The sequence below is a fragment of the Mauremys mutica genome, chromosome 5 (assembly GCF_020497125.1).
Source record: "Mauremys mutica isolate MM-2020 ecotype Southern chromosome 5, ASM2049712v1, whole genome shotgun sequence".
NCBI lineage: Eukaryota > Metazoa > Chordata > Testudines > Geoemydidae > Mauremys > Mauremys mutica.
Window position 1 is genome coordinate 36,339,207 of NC_059076.1, and position 15,789 is coordinate 36,354,995.

At 40.3% G+C, this 15,789-nt stretch overlaps 1 protein-coding gene across 1 annotated transcript in view; it reads right to left on the bottom strand.

Annotated features, from left to right (window-relative positions):
• ARHGEF38 (Rho guanine nucleotide exchange factor 38) overlaps nucleotides 1-15,789 on the bottom strand; it is a 49,917-nt gene that overhangs the window by 7,384 nt on the left and 26,744 nt on the right. Inside the window, exons 6-12 of the mRNA XM_045017564.1 lie at nucleotides 11,351-11,550; nucleotides 10,715-10,848; nucleotides 8,772-8,876; nucleotides 8,248-8,370; nucleotides 4,974-5,294; nucleotides 2,926-3,066; nucleotides 81-279 (exon numbers count right to left, since the gene is read on the bottom strand). Of these exons, the coding sequence (XP_044873499.1) occupies nucleotides 81-279; nucleotides 2,926-3,066; nucleotides 4,974-5,294; nucleotides 8,248-8,370; nucleotides 8,772-8,876; nucleotides 10,715-10,848; nucleotides 11,351-11,550 (1,223 nt within the window). The remainder of the gene's footprint in view (nucleotides 1-80; nucleotides 280-2,925; nucleotides 3,067-4,973; nucleotides 5,295-8,247; nucleotides 8,371-8,771; nucleotides 8,877-10,714; nucleotides 10,849-11,350; nucleotides 11,551-15,789) is intronic.

The following is a 15,789-nucleotide window of genomic DNA, read 5'->3' on the forward strand; positions in this document are numbered from 1 at the left end:
AAACAGATGGGCCCAGACTGAAAAGAAAATCAATAGCCAAAAGGAAAGCTGTTATTGGGATGTTTGTGCAAAGGACTTACTTCCTGTGTCAACACGCCACCTGCTTGTACTTCCAAAGGGATCCTTTTGGTCAACAACAGCCACCAGCTCACCTTCATATAAATCAATATCAAATTCCTGTGTGGCATTGCATTTGCGCTTAGCTTGATATAGTGATTCTGTGCTGTATGTAGACAGTAGCTTATATCTCTGGCTCTCTGTCTGACGTGGAGATTCAGGCTAAAAACGGGAAAAAAAGAGACACAACATTAATTGGGAGCAATGTATTTTAAGACTTCTGGATTAACAGCTGTGTACAAACTAAACTAATGCACACCAGTCTGATTGCAGCAATCTACATTTGAACAGGCAAAGCATGCAATTACGTGCCCATTGGACAGTTAGGAGTATAATTTCCTAAACTGTGCCCTCAAACCTGTGAGTTTTGTGTGCACAGTAGGTGTGTGTGTTCACCTGTTGCACTAATGGCTGAAACTATAGTCACTGAAGGATAAAAAAAACTTACTGGATGTGAACTGTCAGGTATTTGGTTTATGCGGTGTTGTTGTAGCTGTGTTGGTCCCAGAATATTAGAGAAACAAGATGAGTATGGTACTATCTTTTATTGTACCAACTTCTGTAGGTGAGGGAGACAAACTTTGAGCTTACACAGAGCTATTCTTCGGGTCTGGGAAATGTACTCAAAGTGTCACAGCTAAACACAAGGTGGAACAGATTGTATAAGTAGTTAACATATATTTCAAGTGACCATTCAAGGTGAAGTGACCCATTAACACCTCTCCAAGTCATAGGAGGAAAAGAAATAAAAGGTGGGTGGGGGGTTAAGTGGGTTATAGATTGTAAACCATAAATCCAAGGTCTTTATTCTGTCCATAATTTTTAGTATCTAGCAGATTTATTAATTTAAGCTCTCAGGCTCATCTTTGGAAGGTGTTGTGCGGGTTTCCTTTGCGAATGAAGACAGAGAGGTCAGATACAGAGTGATCACTGTGTGAAAAGTGTTCACCCACTGTTTTTGTCTTTTATCATTTTTCTGTGTGAGTTCACTCAAGAGCATAGTGAAATGAGACAATAACTGTTCTCTCAAATGAACACACTGAAAAATTATTAAAAGACAAAAGCCTGTGGGAGAACACTTTCACAAAGCGATCACAGACCTGAAGAACTCTGTGTAAGCTCAAAAGCTTATCTCTTTCACCAACTGAAGTTGGTCCAAAAAGAGGTATTACCTAACTCACCTTGTCTCTCTGTATCAGTGCACTTACAATTCCCATGTAAAATGACTGAAAGCATTTTGAAGTAACCCAAAAATTGGCAGACATGTACTGAGGTCATATAACACATTACAAGGCAGGAGCCAAGGCAGGAACCTTGGACTGTGATATTATATTAAATGACATTGCTATATAAAAAGGAAGCTATTAATTATTATTATATTAAGTGGCGCTCCTGCAGTTCTGTGCACTTCTAGACTACTCTGTGTGCTAGGTGTGTCTGAATTCCATGGTAGACTTTTCAGCTCCTGCTCTAGCTATATAAAACCATCAAACCCACTCACAAAACTTCAACAAAATAAACATCGCAAGATTAATGTCTGTGTGAGAATATTTAACAAGTGAAACAACTATGACTTGCATGCGCAGTCTTAGGCTGGGTCTAGACTACAGAGTTAGTGCCTGGGCATAAATGCTTTATGTCGACCTAACTATGTCAGTGTCGACACTACACTACAGCCTTGCTCCTGCTGAGGTAAGTGCCCTAATACTCCAACGCAATAACTCCACCTCCACAAGAGGCATAGGGCTAATGTAGGGCTAGTGTCTGTGTAGACACTGCGTTCCTTACATTGGCTGTTGGCTGTCTGGTCATGTCTCAGCTGGGCGTAGATCTCCTCACCGGAGAGGAGAATCCCCACATGGCTTCCTTCCCCCCACTCCCAGCTGGTAGTGAGAGGGCAAGAAGCCCCCAGGGACAATGGGGCTCCCAGTAGGGAGCTGAATGGAGCTGAAAGCCCTGGCTTTCAGCCCTCCATGTTGCCCCTCTTCAGTCGATGGAAGCGCTCCCAGTGAGGACACACCCCACCGAAGAAGAAGGGTAGTGTGGACGTCAGTCACCACAGTAACTACTGCGATAGCTGTAAGTTGACCTAACATAGGTCGATTTAAGATTGTGGCCATAGGCGCTGACTCCGTGGGTGCTCTGGGGCTAGAGCACCCACAGGGGAAAAATGGTGGGTGCTGAGCACCCAGCAGCAGTTCTCCATTGGCTCCCCCCACCCACATCCTCTAGTACAGGGGTAGGCAAACTACAGCCCGGGGGCTGCATCTGGCTCTTCAGACATTTTTATCTGGCCCTTGAGCTCCTGCCAGGGAGCAGGGTCTGGGGTTTGCCCCGCTTCACATGTGCCATGGCTCCGCATGGCTCCCAGAAGCAGCAGCATGTCCCCCCTCCAGCTCTTACGCATAGGGCAGCCAGGGGGCTCTGCACTCTGCTCCTGCCCCAAGCACTGCCCCCATAGCTACCATTGGCCGGCAACCATGGCCAATGGGAGCTGCAGGGGATGATCAGGAAAAGTCTCAAGGTGATTACGTGACAAAAAGCAAAAGTAACAAAAAGACAACAGAAAATCACCAAAGAGTAACTGGTCACTGTAGCACTCTCATCCCAGGAATGGTGGTTTAAGCTCAGGCCCCAAAAGCAAGGGACCAAGCCTGGATCCCCATTTAGGAGGTCAGACTAGATCATCTGGTGGTCCTTTCTGGCCCTAAACGCTGTGTGGCAAATCAATGCCCAGGCCCCAGGAGAATCAAAAGATGATGCATTTGACACATGTTAAATTTTCACTGACAGAGGCATGATACTCACCTGGGTAGGGGCAGGTTTCTTCTTTTCAAAGCTCAGTTTTCGCTCAATAAATGTTGCACTGCTGTTTTCTTTTACAAAATTTAGATTGTGAAACTCTTCTAACACCTGATTTTGTACTTCACAGATACTTGAGGAAGAAAGCTGCAAATACATAGTAAGATTAGATCTTATGTACATTACATAGGATAGAGAGGTAAGGAACAGTAGCTCTAATCTAGTGGATCAAGCACTAGGACTCATGAAATCTGAGTTGTTATTATGGTTTCTGGTAGTGCCCACAAGAAGCTAGGCATCAGGCAGATATAAAAGAAGGCATAATCTTAATCTCATTTCTGTTTAGGGCTTGTCTATACACAGAAGTGCTATCAGTTTAATTTAAATCAGTTTAAAAACCAGTATCTATTTAACTCAATATGATTTAAACTGGTCATGTCAGTTTAACTTGTCCCTGTGGTGTTGGATCTGTGGGTTTGGCTCAGGGCTATGCCTAATTTTAAACATGATGTAAACTGCAAAACTCAAAAGTGACACTGGGAAAATCCCCAGTGAAAACAATGCCTGGTATAAGCAGCTTTCCCAAAAACATAAAGCCCTCTTTAATGATGTAGGGCTTTTCTACAGGAGGAAGTTGCACAAGGGTAGCTTAAAGTGTGAATTTATACTGATGTATTTAAAACTGGTGTGGAAGGCTTATTTTGGTTTAAATAAATCTGTTTTCTAATTGATTTAAACTGAATGGAATAAGCCACTCTTATAATGAAATAAGTGTGTCCCACACTGTCTTTTGCACTGGTTTGTTATATCAATGTAAAAGTTAATTCAAGTTATACTGGTGAAAATTCCTCATGTAGAAAAAGCCCCCACTTTCCCCTGTGTTGAACCCTTGCATGGATTCTCACTTCTAGCTTGTCAGGGGGCGGGAAATAGCCTGATCCTCCCCTGGAAGGAGTGCAGTGCAGCACCCAAAGGTAACCTCTATGGCCTACTAAGGAATGGTGTGGAATCTTGTCCAGATGTCAGCCAGGAGAACATGGCTTCTTCAGAGTGTGGGGGTTTGGAATTGTGGGACACCCTTCAGACTCCCATAGGCCTGGTCTACACTGTGTGGGGGAGGGGGGAGGATCGGTCTAAGTTACGCAACTTCAGCTATGTGAATAACGTAGCTGAAGTCCGCGTACTTAGATCGACTTACCGTGGTGTCCCCCGTCTACTCTGCCTGCACCTCTCACCGAGCTGGAGTACAGGAGTTGATGGGAGAGTGCTCGGGGATCGATTTATCGCATCTAGACTAGACACAATAAATTGATCCCCGCTGGATCGATGGCTGCCCGCTGATCCGCCGGCCGGTAGTGAAGACATACCCTGAGTCAAGGAGAGGACTTATTTCCTCTGGCGGGGGCGGAGGGGGGGAATACAACAAAACTCTAGCATTGTTTGATATTCACCCCAACTCAGTCATTATATTTAGATGGAGTGTTGGATCCATATCTTAGAGTTATGATTAACGCTGTGTGTGAATAGAATGTTATGCAAACCAATACACTTCCATGCACCTCAGGTAGGCACTCTCTAAATATACCTCAAAATATATAAAGTGTTGATGTAGCTCATATTGTAGCCAAACCAGAAAGCTGTTCCTTACTCCGAAGGAGGTGTCTGCAGTAGGCTTTTGTGACAACAGCATTGTCCTACCATTGCTAACACGCCACGGCTCCACCAGTATTAGTGGTGGGAGCACATGTGTAGAAGGGATTCCAGTGGCTGCTGGCATTCTTCCTAGTGGGTAATCTAACATTGCTCAGGGCAGCAGTAAATAATACAGGGGTTAAAATGCTAGCAACTGCTACCATTGCTACTACTAGAGGAACAGCAGCAACAACACTGGGATCATTCTTGGCAAAAAAAAAAAAAAAAAGCTCAAAGCAGACAAGGGTAAAGGACATGAAATGTGAAAAAATATCCACTGTGATCACCAGAACAGACAGTGGGTTTTTAAGTACCTCTGGCCAAATACCATACATACACATGCACACAGAGAGTCTGCTCACCGGAACAGGCACCACAATGGTCGAATATGACTGAAATGCTGAGGACATCATGTCCCTGAGGAGAGTGATGAAGCAATGCAGACAGTTCATCACAATCGTCTTGGCCGTCCTGTTGAACAGCTGAAGTTCCTCCACAAGCTGTGCATTGAGAGCCTCATAGTCCTTCTTTGCCAGATCAAGTTCATCTCCTGCTGACCTTTCGAGGTAGCCATTGTAATCCAGCAACTTGTCATAACGCTTCTGGATAAGCTTCTGGGGGCCTGGAAACAAGGCTTGTAGCGCTGAGAGAGGGGTCAAAACCAGCTTTTCCAATTGATCCACCTGGGAAGGGGAAAACAAAGCAAAAAATCAGTCCAACAAATAATACTTCCTTCTCCCATTTGTAGCACTTACAATTATGTTCTAATGTTAAAAACAAAGCAAAAATAATAATACTGCATTCACGCATTTGTAGCACTCACATTGCTTTCCAACAGTAACTAATTAAGCCCGACAGCACCCCTATCAAACAGCCTAGTAACAATTCTAAGTGCACAGGGCTTTATTATTATCCTCATGGGGAAACTGAGGCCCCGACAACTTAAATGGGCACACAAAGGATGAGTGTTAGAGCTGGGATCGGAAAGCAGGAATTCCTGCCTCCAGTCCCCTGTGCTAGCCACAGTAGTATTATTGTGAAGCTTCACTGGGACCGGGACCTTTAAACTGGGAAAGACCATCTGAGGCAAGAGGCAGTGCAGTCTCAATTAAATGGCAGTCTTTCCCACTGAATAAAATAAAGGAACAACCACTTTCCCGGGGGATAGGTCTAATATCCTGATGATGCAGTATAAATGCCTACATAGACAGAGAGAAAGATCTGAGTTGATTAAAATGTGGTATGCTTTCTTGTAAGGTTTCCTTTAGTTTACTGAAAGTGAGTCATACATTCACAGTGCTGGTGGCTAATTTTTTTTTTTTTAAAGAAACCATGCCTATGGGTATCTGGATGGTTCAAGAGATTAATATCAGGCTTAAAGATTGTTTCATCTATAGGTTCACATCCAACACAGACTGCTAGTGACTGAAACTCATTACCATCTAAAGGCTGCTGGATAGTCTTGTGAAATGAATTGCTAGACTCAGTCCACTAACAAGAAAGAAGGCTCCTGCATAACAAAAACCACTGCTGCAAAAGGCTGTATGTCCATCATCCCCAGGAGTGGTCCCTCAAGGTGAGGACTGATGTACAGTGGTAGTTTTACATTGGTACTGCCTTTGATATATAATTGTTCTGTGGAGAAAGCTTTCCATTTTCATGTGAAAAGCTGGCACCCATGACAAATGCTTAGGAAAGCAATTTTTCAGTACCTTAATCAGTTGTTTATTGGAACTGTTGGTTCTGGAGCACAGGAAAGAAGAGGCTATTCTTGATTTGGCCCTAACTAAGAGGGTTAGGGAGATGATTCAGTATTGACAAATGCAAGGTAATGCACATGGAAAGAAATAATTTAAGTTATTCATCTCCATAGTTCTCAACTATAAGTACTCAAGAAAAAAACACGAAACAGCACAATGAAAATCTGTGCTCCTGCTGAAATGGTGGTCAAAAGTGCAAACAAAATGTTAGGATATATAACGAATTGGATTGAAAATATTGTAATTCCAGCGTATAAGTCAGTGATAGGCCCTTGCTTGGTATACTGCATTCAGTTCTGGTCAGACTACCTCAAAAATAGATATAACAGTAATAGAAGTGGTTCAGAGACAGGCAACAAAAATGATTACAGGAATAGAAAAACTTCCATATAGGGAGACATTGAAAAGGCTAGGACTGTTTAGTTCTCAAAGGAGATGAATAAAAGGGAACATGATTCAGGTATGCAAAATAATGAATGGGATAAAGAAGGTAAATCAAGCACTTCTATTTACCTACTCTCACAATTCAAAAGCAAGGGGCTATTTAGACTGAAAGGCAGCAGTTTCAAACTCATAAAAGGAAATACCCTTTTACCTAATGCATAATTAATCCTTGGAACATATTGCTCTAGATATCTTTGTTGCCAAGCTCCTACTAGGATTAAAAGAAGGAAAATATATCTGTATGGATATTGTAAACATTTACAGTTGTAATAGATAGAATAAAAAAAATTTAGAAGGGATATAAACGTTCATGCTTCAGGTCATGAGCCCAACTTCTAACCTACAGAGGTTAGGCAGAAACTTCCCCTATGCACAGATTATGCCATAATTGTCCACTAAGGAGATTCTTGTGCCTTCTTCTGAAACATCTCATACCCGCCATTATTGCAAAACCTACTGCACTCAGTGGACCATTGTGATGAGCCAGAATGGCGATTCCTGTGTTCCTTTCTTCACTATATTCATTTTTTTTATTTTTTAAAATATACTTTTAAATGATGCAATTATTTTAAATGGTGGAATTAGAAAGGAAGTAGAATTGCAGTTACAGAGCCCGTTTTGGTGGTTTGGTTTTGGAATGGAACAGCTTATCTTTTAGTAAAAAAATATAACTAGTAGTCCTTTCATTGGTTGGGAGGGAGTGATCTGTCACTGAGAGTATTTGCTGTTAGTACGGGGACTCCACTTTGAGTTAGGTGGAGGAAACCTGGTGGGCTGGCGTTTAGGAAGGGTAAGAGTAAGGAGATATAAAATTTGCCCCTTGCTTGAAAATGTTAGTTTAGCTTGAGAGCCTGGTTCAGGCAGAAGTTTTCCCTACCTTGAAAGATGTACTCCAGCCTGAATCTTAGCTTGTACTGCCAATCCCAGGAGTTCAAAAATCACAAGTCAGACCCCAAAAATCATGAGATTTAAAAATTATATATATTGGGGTTTTTTTTATTTGCCTTCTGTTTGTTTGTTTTTTTAAATGTTAGAGCTCATGTTTTCAATCTTTTTCTCTGCAACCACGAGGGATAGAAAAGAAAAGAAAAGAAAAGCTGCAATTCCCACACAGTCATATGATTCCAGGAGCTGGGGCTTTAGGGAAACACCAGATATCATAAGACTAATGATAAAATTGTGTGAGTTGGCAACACTGCTAGTTTAAGCAGAAGCCTGATCCAGCTTCCATTGTACTTAAACTGACAGGAATTTTTGTAACTTAAATTATCTTATTTCCTACAGAAACTTAAGTAAAAAATTGTATTTTTCTCAGTATTTTTAATGGAGACCTACTTTTTTCTGCTCTTTTCCCTTCACTGTATTTGTATGTATGACCCATAGCTCATACATGCTGATAGCTGTGTGATATTGACATGTTTCATGAACTTACAAAGCCTTCACAGGGGTTTCCAATGTTATTCAGCATTTTTGAACAGCCATTGTCTTCATCATCTTTGTGGTGTAAAATACTTTGTAGTTCAGTTATATTCTGTGCAGCTAGAAACATGGAATCCTAGAAAGGAATAAGGTGGGAAAATTAAAATAGATTGATAATTTGCTGTAATACAGTATACGTGTTCATGCAAACCCTGCAATAGTATTCATCTCTTTGGTTATCTATTCCATCCCTTACCAGTGCAAGATTGTATCCTATAATATATTATCCTGTGTTTTATTTAGTTTTATTGTACATTTCTCAAGGAACAGGGTTATCACCATTCAGTTTAGCAGATTATTCCACACCATTAGGGCTTACTCAGAAAATGTGAAATTCACCTTTGTTCATTTCTGCTGCATTTTGGGTCGTTTAGGATTTGGTATTACATGACACTGTGAAAAGTGTGTGTTAAACTGTTCACATATGTGTTTTATGTGTGCATAGCTCATATAGGTGTGGGTGTGTGATATACTCACCTGTAGATGTTGTAGGGAGAATGAAATATTCTTCACGCAAAATTTCACAGTCTTTTCTAAACTTCTAAATAGCTTTTCCTCCTTATTAAAGGTCTGGTCTTTCACCTGAAATAGATGTTTACATGACAGTTAGGGCAGCAGTGAACTAATGAAAGGATTGGCCAGAGGTCTGCTAGAAAAATCTAAAGAAAAGCCCATGAATTCCTCTCTGTGAAGCTGGATCACTGTACTGAAGTAACTCTTCCAAACCCACCTACAATTATCAGGTCTAAAGAGAGGAAAAAACAAGGATACTGGAATGTGTATGGTAAAGAGTTTGAGTTTTGCAGAGCATTAAGGTAGCATGAAGTTATTTAATTGCAGGCACATCTATGTTTATTAGTGAACCTCTCCTTTTTTATGTTTACACAATTTGGGCAAGAAATGATAGGTAACAACATAAGTCTTTTCACATCATAGCAGTGCTTCCTCCAGTGCTCCCTAGTGCAGATGTGGGCAACTACTGCCTGTGCAGAAATTTTGTTGCTATTATTTCTGTAGCACTGTGCGGCCCTGTACATGTTACAGTCCCATTATCTCTAAAGGGGTTGTTTTACTCCTTTATGGTATATAAAGAAAGCCTGATTTTTTTTTAATTCTTCCTTTCTGCTTGCTTTTTACCTTAGAAGTATGAGAAATGTCAAGTCTAGTCTTCACTGCTTTCACTGTCAGAGTCATTGAAAGACTCAGAGATGTGTATCATGAGCTTTCTCAGCTTCCAATTAAAGATTCAGCATTCCCTCTCCTGTAACACTGGCATCTTTTTTCCAAAGTGATTCTCAAGTTTTTAGAATTCAAAAAATGTTAACAAAAACAAATAGTAAATAGTTCTAACAGACTGAATAAAAATCATTTCCCCTCTCAGTCAGATGTCACTGTATCTTGAATATCATAAACCTATTAATCCCCCAGTCTGCCATGGAGCCTTCTAGGAAAAACAGAAGTAAATCTGAATTTCTAATGTTAAAAAAAAATTGGGGAGGTGGAGCGGGTGGGAGGGAGAAACGTCTCCTCAAAAAGAAACAAACAGAAAAAAGGCACAAGGCTGCAGGTAACCTTTCAAAGGGCAAATGTTCTTGGATAAGCAATCATAGTAAAGTATACATGGTAAAATGTTCAAAAGCAACTCAGTCATTTAGGAGGTTACATCCCATTGACTTTCATTGAGACACAATGTCCAAAGCACCTAAGATACTTTTGAAAATGGGGCTTGAGTGAAAAATTAAAACACTTCTTTATATTTTCATTGCCCTAATTAAATTATTTATTGGGATAACATTTTCAAAGGCACCTATCTCACTTAGGACCCTAAGTCTCGGTGAAAGTCAATGGGACTTAGCCTTCCAAATGGCTTAGGTGCTTTTGAAATTTTTTTCCCAATTAATCTATAATTATTTAATTAGGGCAATGGAACAATAAAGTAGTGTTTTAATTCTTTGCGTTCAACACACTGCAGCAGATTTATTAAAAAAAATGTGTAGTCATCTAATCATTTTGACAGTCAAAGTTTCTTATGCATGTAGGGGAAAACTCATTGCCCATACTAATCACCATATAAGTCTTGTTTGATGATCCTGGTGTACTAGGATCTGAATGATGCTGAATAAAATGCACAGAAAATGCCCTCTGTAGCTATTCTTCACCTGCAATATCTTCTACCAACCCATCTATTGAGTGTTGACTTGCATATTCATTTTTTGAGAATTGCTGAGCAGTACCTCTTTGCTGTAGGTCAGAGATTTGTAGAAAAGGCTAGATCCAAAAGAAAAGATGGAGGACACATTGAAAGGTCATAATATCTTTTCATCTTTGATGTGACACATGGAAAATTACACGATAAATACCGTAAAACAAGTGACATTACGAAGTCCTCAATGCAAATTTGCAAATGGCTCACTAAGTACCTGAGGCTCTCCCCCCGTCAGAATTTTCAGGTGGCTAGTAACCCTCTTGGATTTCTTGCTAATGGAGTGAATATTCAGTCTGGAAAACTTCTCTTTAAGAGACTCTTCTTCATCATTCTTCTTATACTTCAACACTGCAGACAGAGAATTTCACAACACTAATAATCTGTATTCATAGGGCTCTAACACAGCTCTGCACTCTAATATAAGACCATTTGAGACAAGAGACTTTGATATCCCTTGCTGTAATCTTCTGTGAAAATGCTGGAAAGAGGTAGTAAAGTTAAGGCTTAAATATGGCAGGTCTTTAAAAATATCTTTATTAATTATTAATTATTAGTGTTTGCAGGAGCATCACTGACGTTAGTATAATGTATTATATGCAATACTGAACTATATTCATTTTCACATTTTTGAAGTTTACATCCCAACCTGGATGTTTGTTTCTAAGTTTGAGTCTGCAATGCAGTTATGTATCTCAAAACCCAGCAGGTTTTGTAGCCCAGATAAAGCCAGAAAACAATATCTTTAGTAACATAATTGGAGCTGAAACCATCTCCTATAATCACCAGCCAAAATCTACAATGTATGAATACAATTAATAGGAGAAAGGAATATACCATCTCTGTTCCCTACCTAAGTCTTTCCTTCTTTTAAGTTCATTGATGTTCACATTAATGTCTTTCACAGCAGCAAAGGCATCTTGCAGTGCCGTGTGGTCAGGGTGGGAAGCAGGAGTCGAATTCAAGAGCTCGCACAGTAACAAGGGGTATTTCATCACACGCTGTATTGGTTTGATCATCAGGGATCCCATGTCCATTAAATTCGGTTTTCCTCTATAATTTATACAAACAAACAGAACTGTCATGTAAAATGGCAACCCCTTGAAGAAAAAAATGCATTAGTCCTATCTAGTCAGTGAAGTTATTACCTTTTTAAATCTACAGTTGAGTTTTTAATTACTGAAGATGTCAAAACTGGGGCCTAGTTTTGCATTCAGTTACACAGGTGCAATTCCCATTTAAATGGAAAGATTAGGAGACACATTTAGTGGGGAGTCTGGGTTGGGGTAAATTGAAAACTTTTTCTGGCTCCCTCAGTATGAAAGTTATACCAGCTTAGACTTTCTTAGACTCACATCTACTTACTAACATATAATTTCTACATGACCTCTGAATTTGGTCCACTGTGGCTAAAGGAGTCTGTATGGTACGCTTTACACACCAAGCCTGGGAGAGAGGGATGCAGTAGGAAAAATAACTAACATAAAGAATGTATTAAAGTATTCATATTACACTTCCTTTAGGCACCTCAGTGTGAAAGTGACATCAGCTCAAAGTTCCTTATTTACACCCACTAACTGTTGTGTACCTTACACCACTGAGCTTGCCTCTGTAACCACAGTCCTTTGTTATGCTTTCTGCTGCAGAAGTGACAGGGTCGATACTAGTAGCCTTGGTTGCTGATTGGTGGATCACAGCTAGTGATGGGCGAATTTGAAAAGAATTCAAAATTTGGTCTGGATTATCCAGTTTGGATGTTTACCCCAAGCTTATCCAAGCCATCTGGACTTCTTGACCCCACTCCTATCATGCTGTGGCTCCCTCCTTTCCCACACAATCCATCCCCACCAAGTGGCAAACATTCTAAAGCCCTGCTCCCACCTCTTTCTGCAGGTTCTTTTATGGAAAAGTATTGGGGTAATTTGCTTCCTCTGCAGCACGTGGGTAAAAAGGGCCTGTTTGCCTCTTCACTCATGACAGTGACAGTGTTTCCAGGGAGAAAGAGAAGGAAAGAAATTTCTGGACACACTGGGAAACTCGGCTACAACCCCATGTTGGTAGCAATCATGTATAAACTGCTGGGGACCTTCTTGTAGGTCTGCACTTTAAAGGAGGGAGGGAGACATTGATAATAGTGTGAAGAAGACAGGAGACCTGACTGTAATGCAGCTTTTCATGACAGAAACACAGAGCAGTGCTTCCATTGCATCCTAAAGAAAGAATTTCTGGGAGGAAAAAAGTTCTGAGATTAATTATGTGAGATTTAATGAGAGGTGAGCCAGAATGTCTGAGCATGGGGAGGGACTGGGTTTATGGAAAATAAAGGGAACATAGAGGGAATACCCACTGAATATTGCAAACTGCCAACTTTTGTTGTGTTCAGCCATAAACACAGCTGATGAGAAAGAAAGAAAGAAAGAAAGAAAGAAAGAAAGAAAGAAAGAAAGAAAGAAAGAAAAACACTTTGGCTTCCACTTATAAAAATATACTGGAGCACTGTTGACTAATTAAGTCATGATTTGGATGCTTTGGAAAAGAGGCATCTGCATATTTAAGCCATCTTTCACACGCAGGCACTCAGTATAAAAAGTCCTGCATGAAAAAAGGAGTTTTAACAGTAAATGCTTTTTAAAGCCTCTTGATGTCCCCAAACCTTTTCATCATTTCTCTTTTCTCTTCCTCCTCCCCATCTATCCTGCATCAAATATAAAGCTGTTTTCCCTTCTTTTAGCTTCTGGCAGCAGGAATAAAAATAATCTTAAATTGTTATTGTTTTCCCTGAAAAGCCCCATGAATGCAAATCTTTTAAAAGCTGCCTCATGAATCGAAATCTTCAAGTGTCTTCTCTTCATACAGTTGCACTTTGGACAGCCGCCCAAGTGATAAACAGCCCTCTGTTCACATATCTGCATGACACAGTCTAGCAATATGGTTTGAAAGATAGTAGGTTTGTTGTGAGATGATGACTCCCTGCGGCACAAAATGCCACGAAGTTCAACTCATCTAATTCTACTCAGTAAGATTATTTTACGATAACCACTCTCCCTAGATTAGTCCTGTTTCTAATACACCCCTTTAGAATACGCTGCGGCCAATCAGAACACTGCATTGCCACACAATTTAAACAGATGTGTAACGACTTGTGACATCTTTTGTGCAGAAAATTAAGCTGATAATTCATTTGTAATGCCACTGCAGCCACCCAGTCTTATCATGAATTTAGCAAGTAGTTTAGTGCCATAAGTAGCTGCAGTAATCTCATTGCAAATCATTGCTGTTGCTTTGCAGTCATGTAAACACAGCTGGTTTAACTGCATCAGGTTCCACTGCACACCCCTCCGCAACAAAATAAATTCTAATTCTACTCATCTAATTCTACTCAGTAAGATTATTTTACGATAACCACTCTCCCTAGATAACTGCATGCAACAAAATAAAGTCACAGATGGGGTGGGGGCATGGATACGTACGTCTAAATAGTCATGGTGGCAAACTAGGAAAAAATATACTATTCAATGTTAAGTCTGGCATGCTCTCTTTATGAAATATATAATTCCATTGTGGGACACACTAGCAGAAAACATGTTAAGGTGGAGTTAGGGTCACATTAAGTTATTGCTGTGTGTGTTTGTCACTTAATGTTACTTAAACATTATTATTTTTGTGTGTGCAAATTCACTGTTTCACAAAATCTACAGGGCAAATAAATCACTATGGCCCATATTCTGCTGTCACTTACACCTACGCAACATCAGTGAACTCAATGGAGGTTGCACAGGTATAAGTAAGCACAGAATTCAGTTCTATTTTATTGTCCAGCTGGAGTAACCCATCCAACTGATGGCTAAGTGTAGCATGCTTTAACACTGAAGACGATGTTTTCCCAGTTATACTACAATGAAAAGCAATCTGTAGCCTCACAGTTCCAGTGACCTCAGAGATGCTTGGGGTAAACACCAGTGTACTTTCTAAATCAGGATAAACCAGTTGTGGAGAGCAGGAATGGAAGAAGCAGCAATGGATCCCATTGAAGCAATCCTTCTTTTTATAGGCTCACAGATTTTAAGGCCAGAAGGGACCATCATGATCATCTAGTCTGACCTCCTGCACATTGCAGGCCACAGAACCTCATTGAAATAGCTACAATGTAAGGGCTCAGTGGTGGTTTTTAGCCACAATCCTGAGGAAAGGGTGGCCTGACACTGCAACACCTCAGGAGAAGGTATTTGCAGTGCACATACCGGTACTACAGTATTCCTTAGCATTCCTGAGTACATGGACTGTGATTATGTCTGGTCCTCGCTCAGGAGAATGGCTCCTTGCACCTGTCACAATCACAACCACACAAGCACCAGGCACAATTTGGCATCTAAGAGGTGACTGCTTATGAATCCTTGATCAATTTAAACTCAGTGAGAAACTCACAATTTAGTGTTTCTACTGGACATTCTTTGAGGGATAAAAGTGCATGTTAATTTCTGATAGTGCAGTGCAAGTCAGTATGGCCAGTTCACACTATAAACACTAACACTCACACTTTCAACTATTTGCTTTTTTTCCTCCCATGACTGTAGCCTTAACTTAGAATTTCCTGGCTTTCAAGTGTTCCTTCCCCACCCCCATAAGGTATTTAGCAGAGCAATTTTAGCAGAGCAATATAACCTTACCTCTTCTCTATCAGAATTAATATTTTTGCCTAGGATTGTAATTTTTTTTTTCAGTTCTCTCACTCCTCTCCCAAGATATCTTCAGATTTGTCCCATTTTGATGGCCCTGGGCTTGTGGGTCTCCCAAAACTACAGTCTAGGAATGTACCCTTCTTTATTGCCTTATTTAAGGCAGGAAAGACAGTCATTAGCTCAGAAAGAATTTTATTCTGAGAAGAGTCTAGAGGGATTTTGAATACAGAGCTCAAATCTCTATCACGTGGACCTTGCTGAGCTAGTCTAGGATGTCAAAGGACAGCACCGTTGTTGGTTTTTTTGAGACGCATGCTTTAGAATCACAGAAATACGTCTGTTCTGAAGGGAGGCGATAAAATAAAGGGCTCTTGAAGGACTGGGAACCAGATTAAGTAGCTTCATAAACCAATTTTGAAAGATACTGCAAAGCAGGTGCAATTGTAATTAGAAAACCAGATAGATTAGGAAAAATTAAAAGTCAAAGACTTTATTACCAATGTCTAGGAGAAATCTAATTTCTGTTGTTGCACAGGATTACTTGGTTTACTAAAATGATGCTCTTGTTCTGAACATTTCCATACATGCAATTTTAAACATTTTTAACATCTGG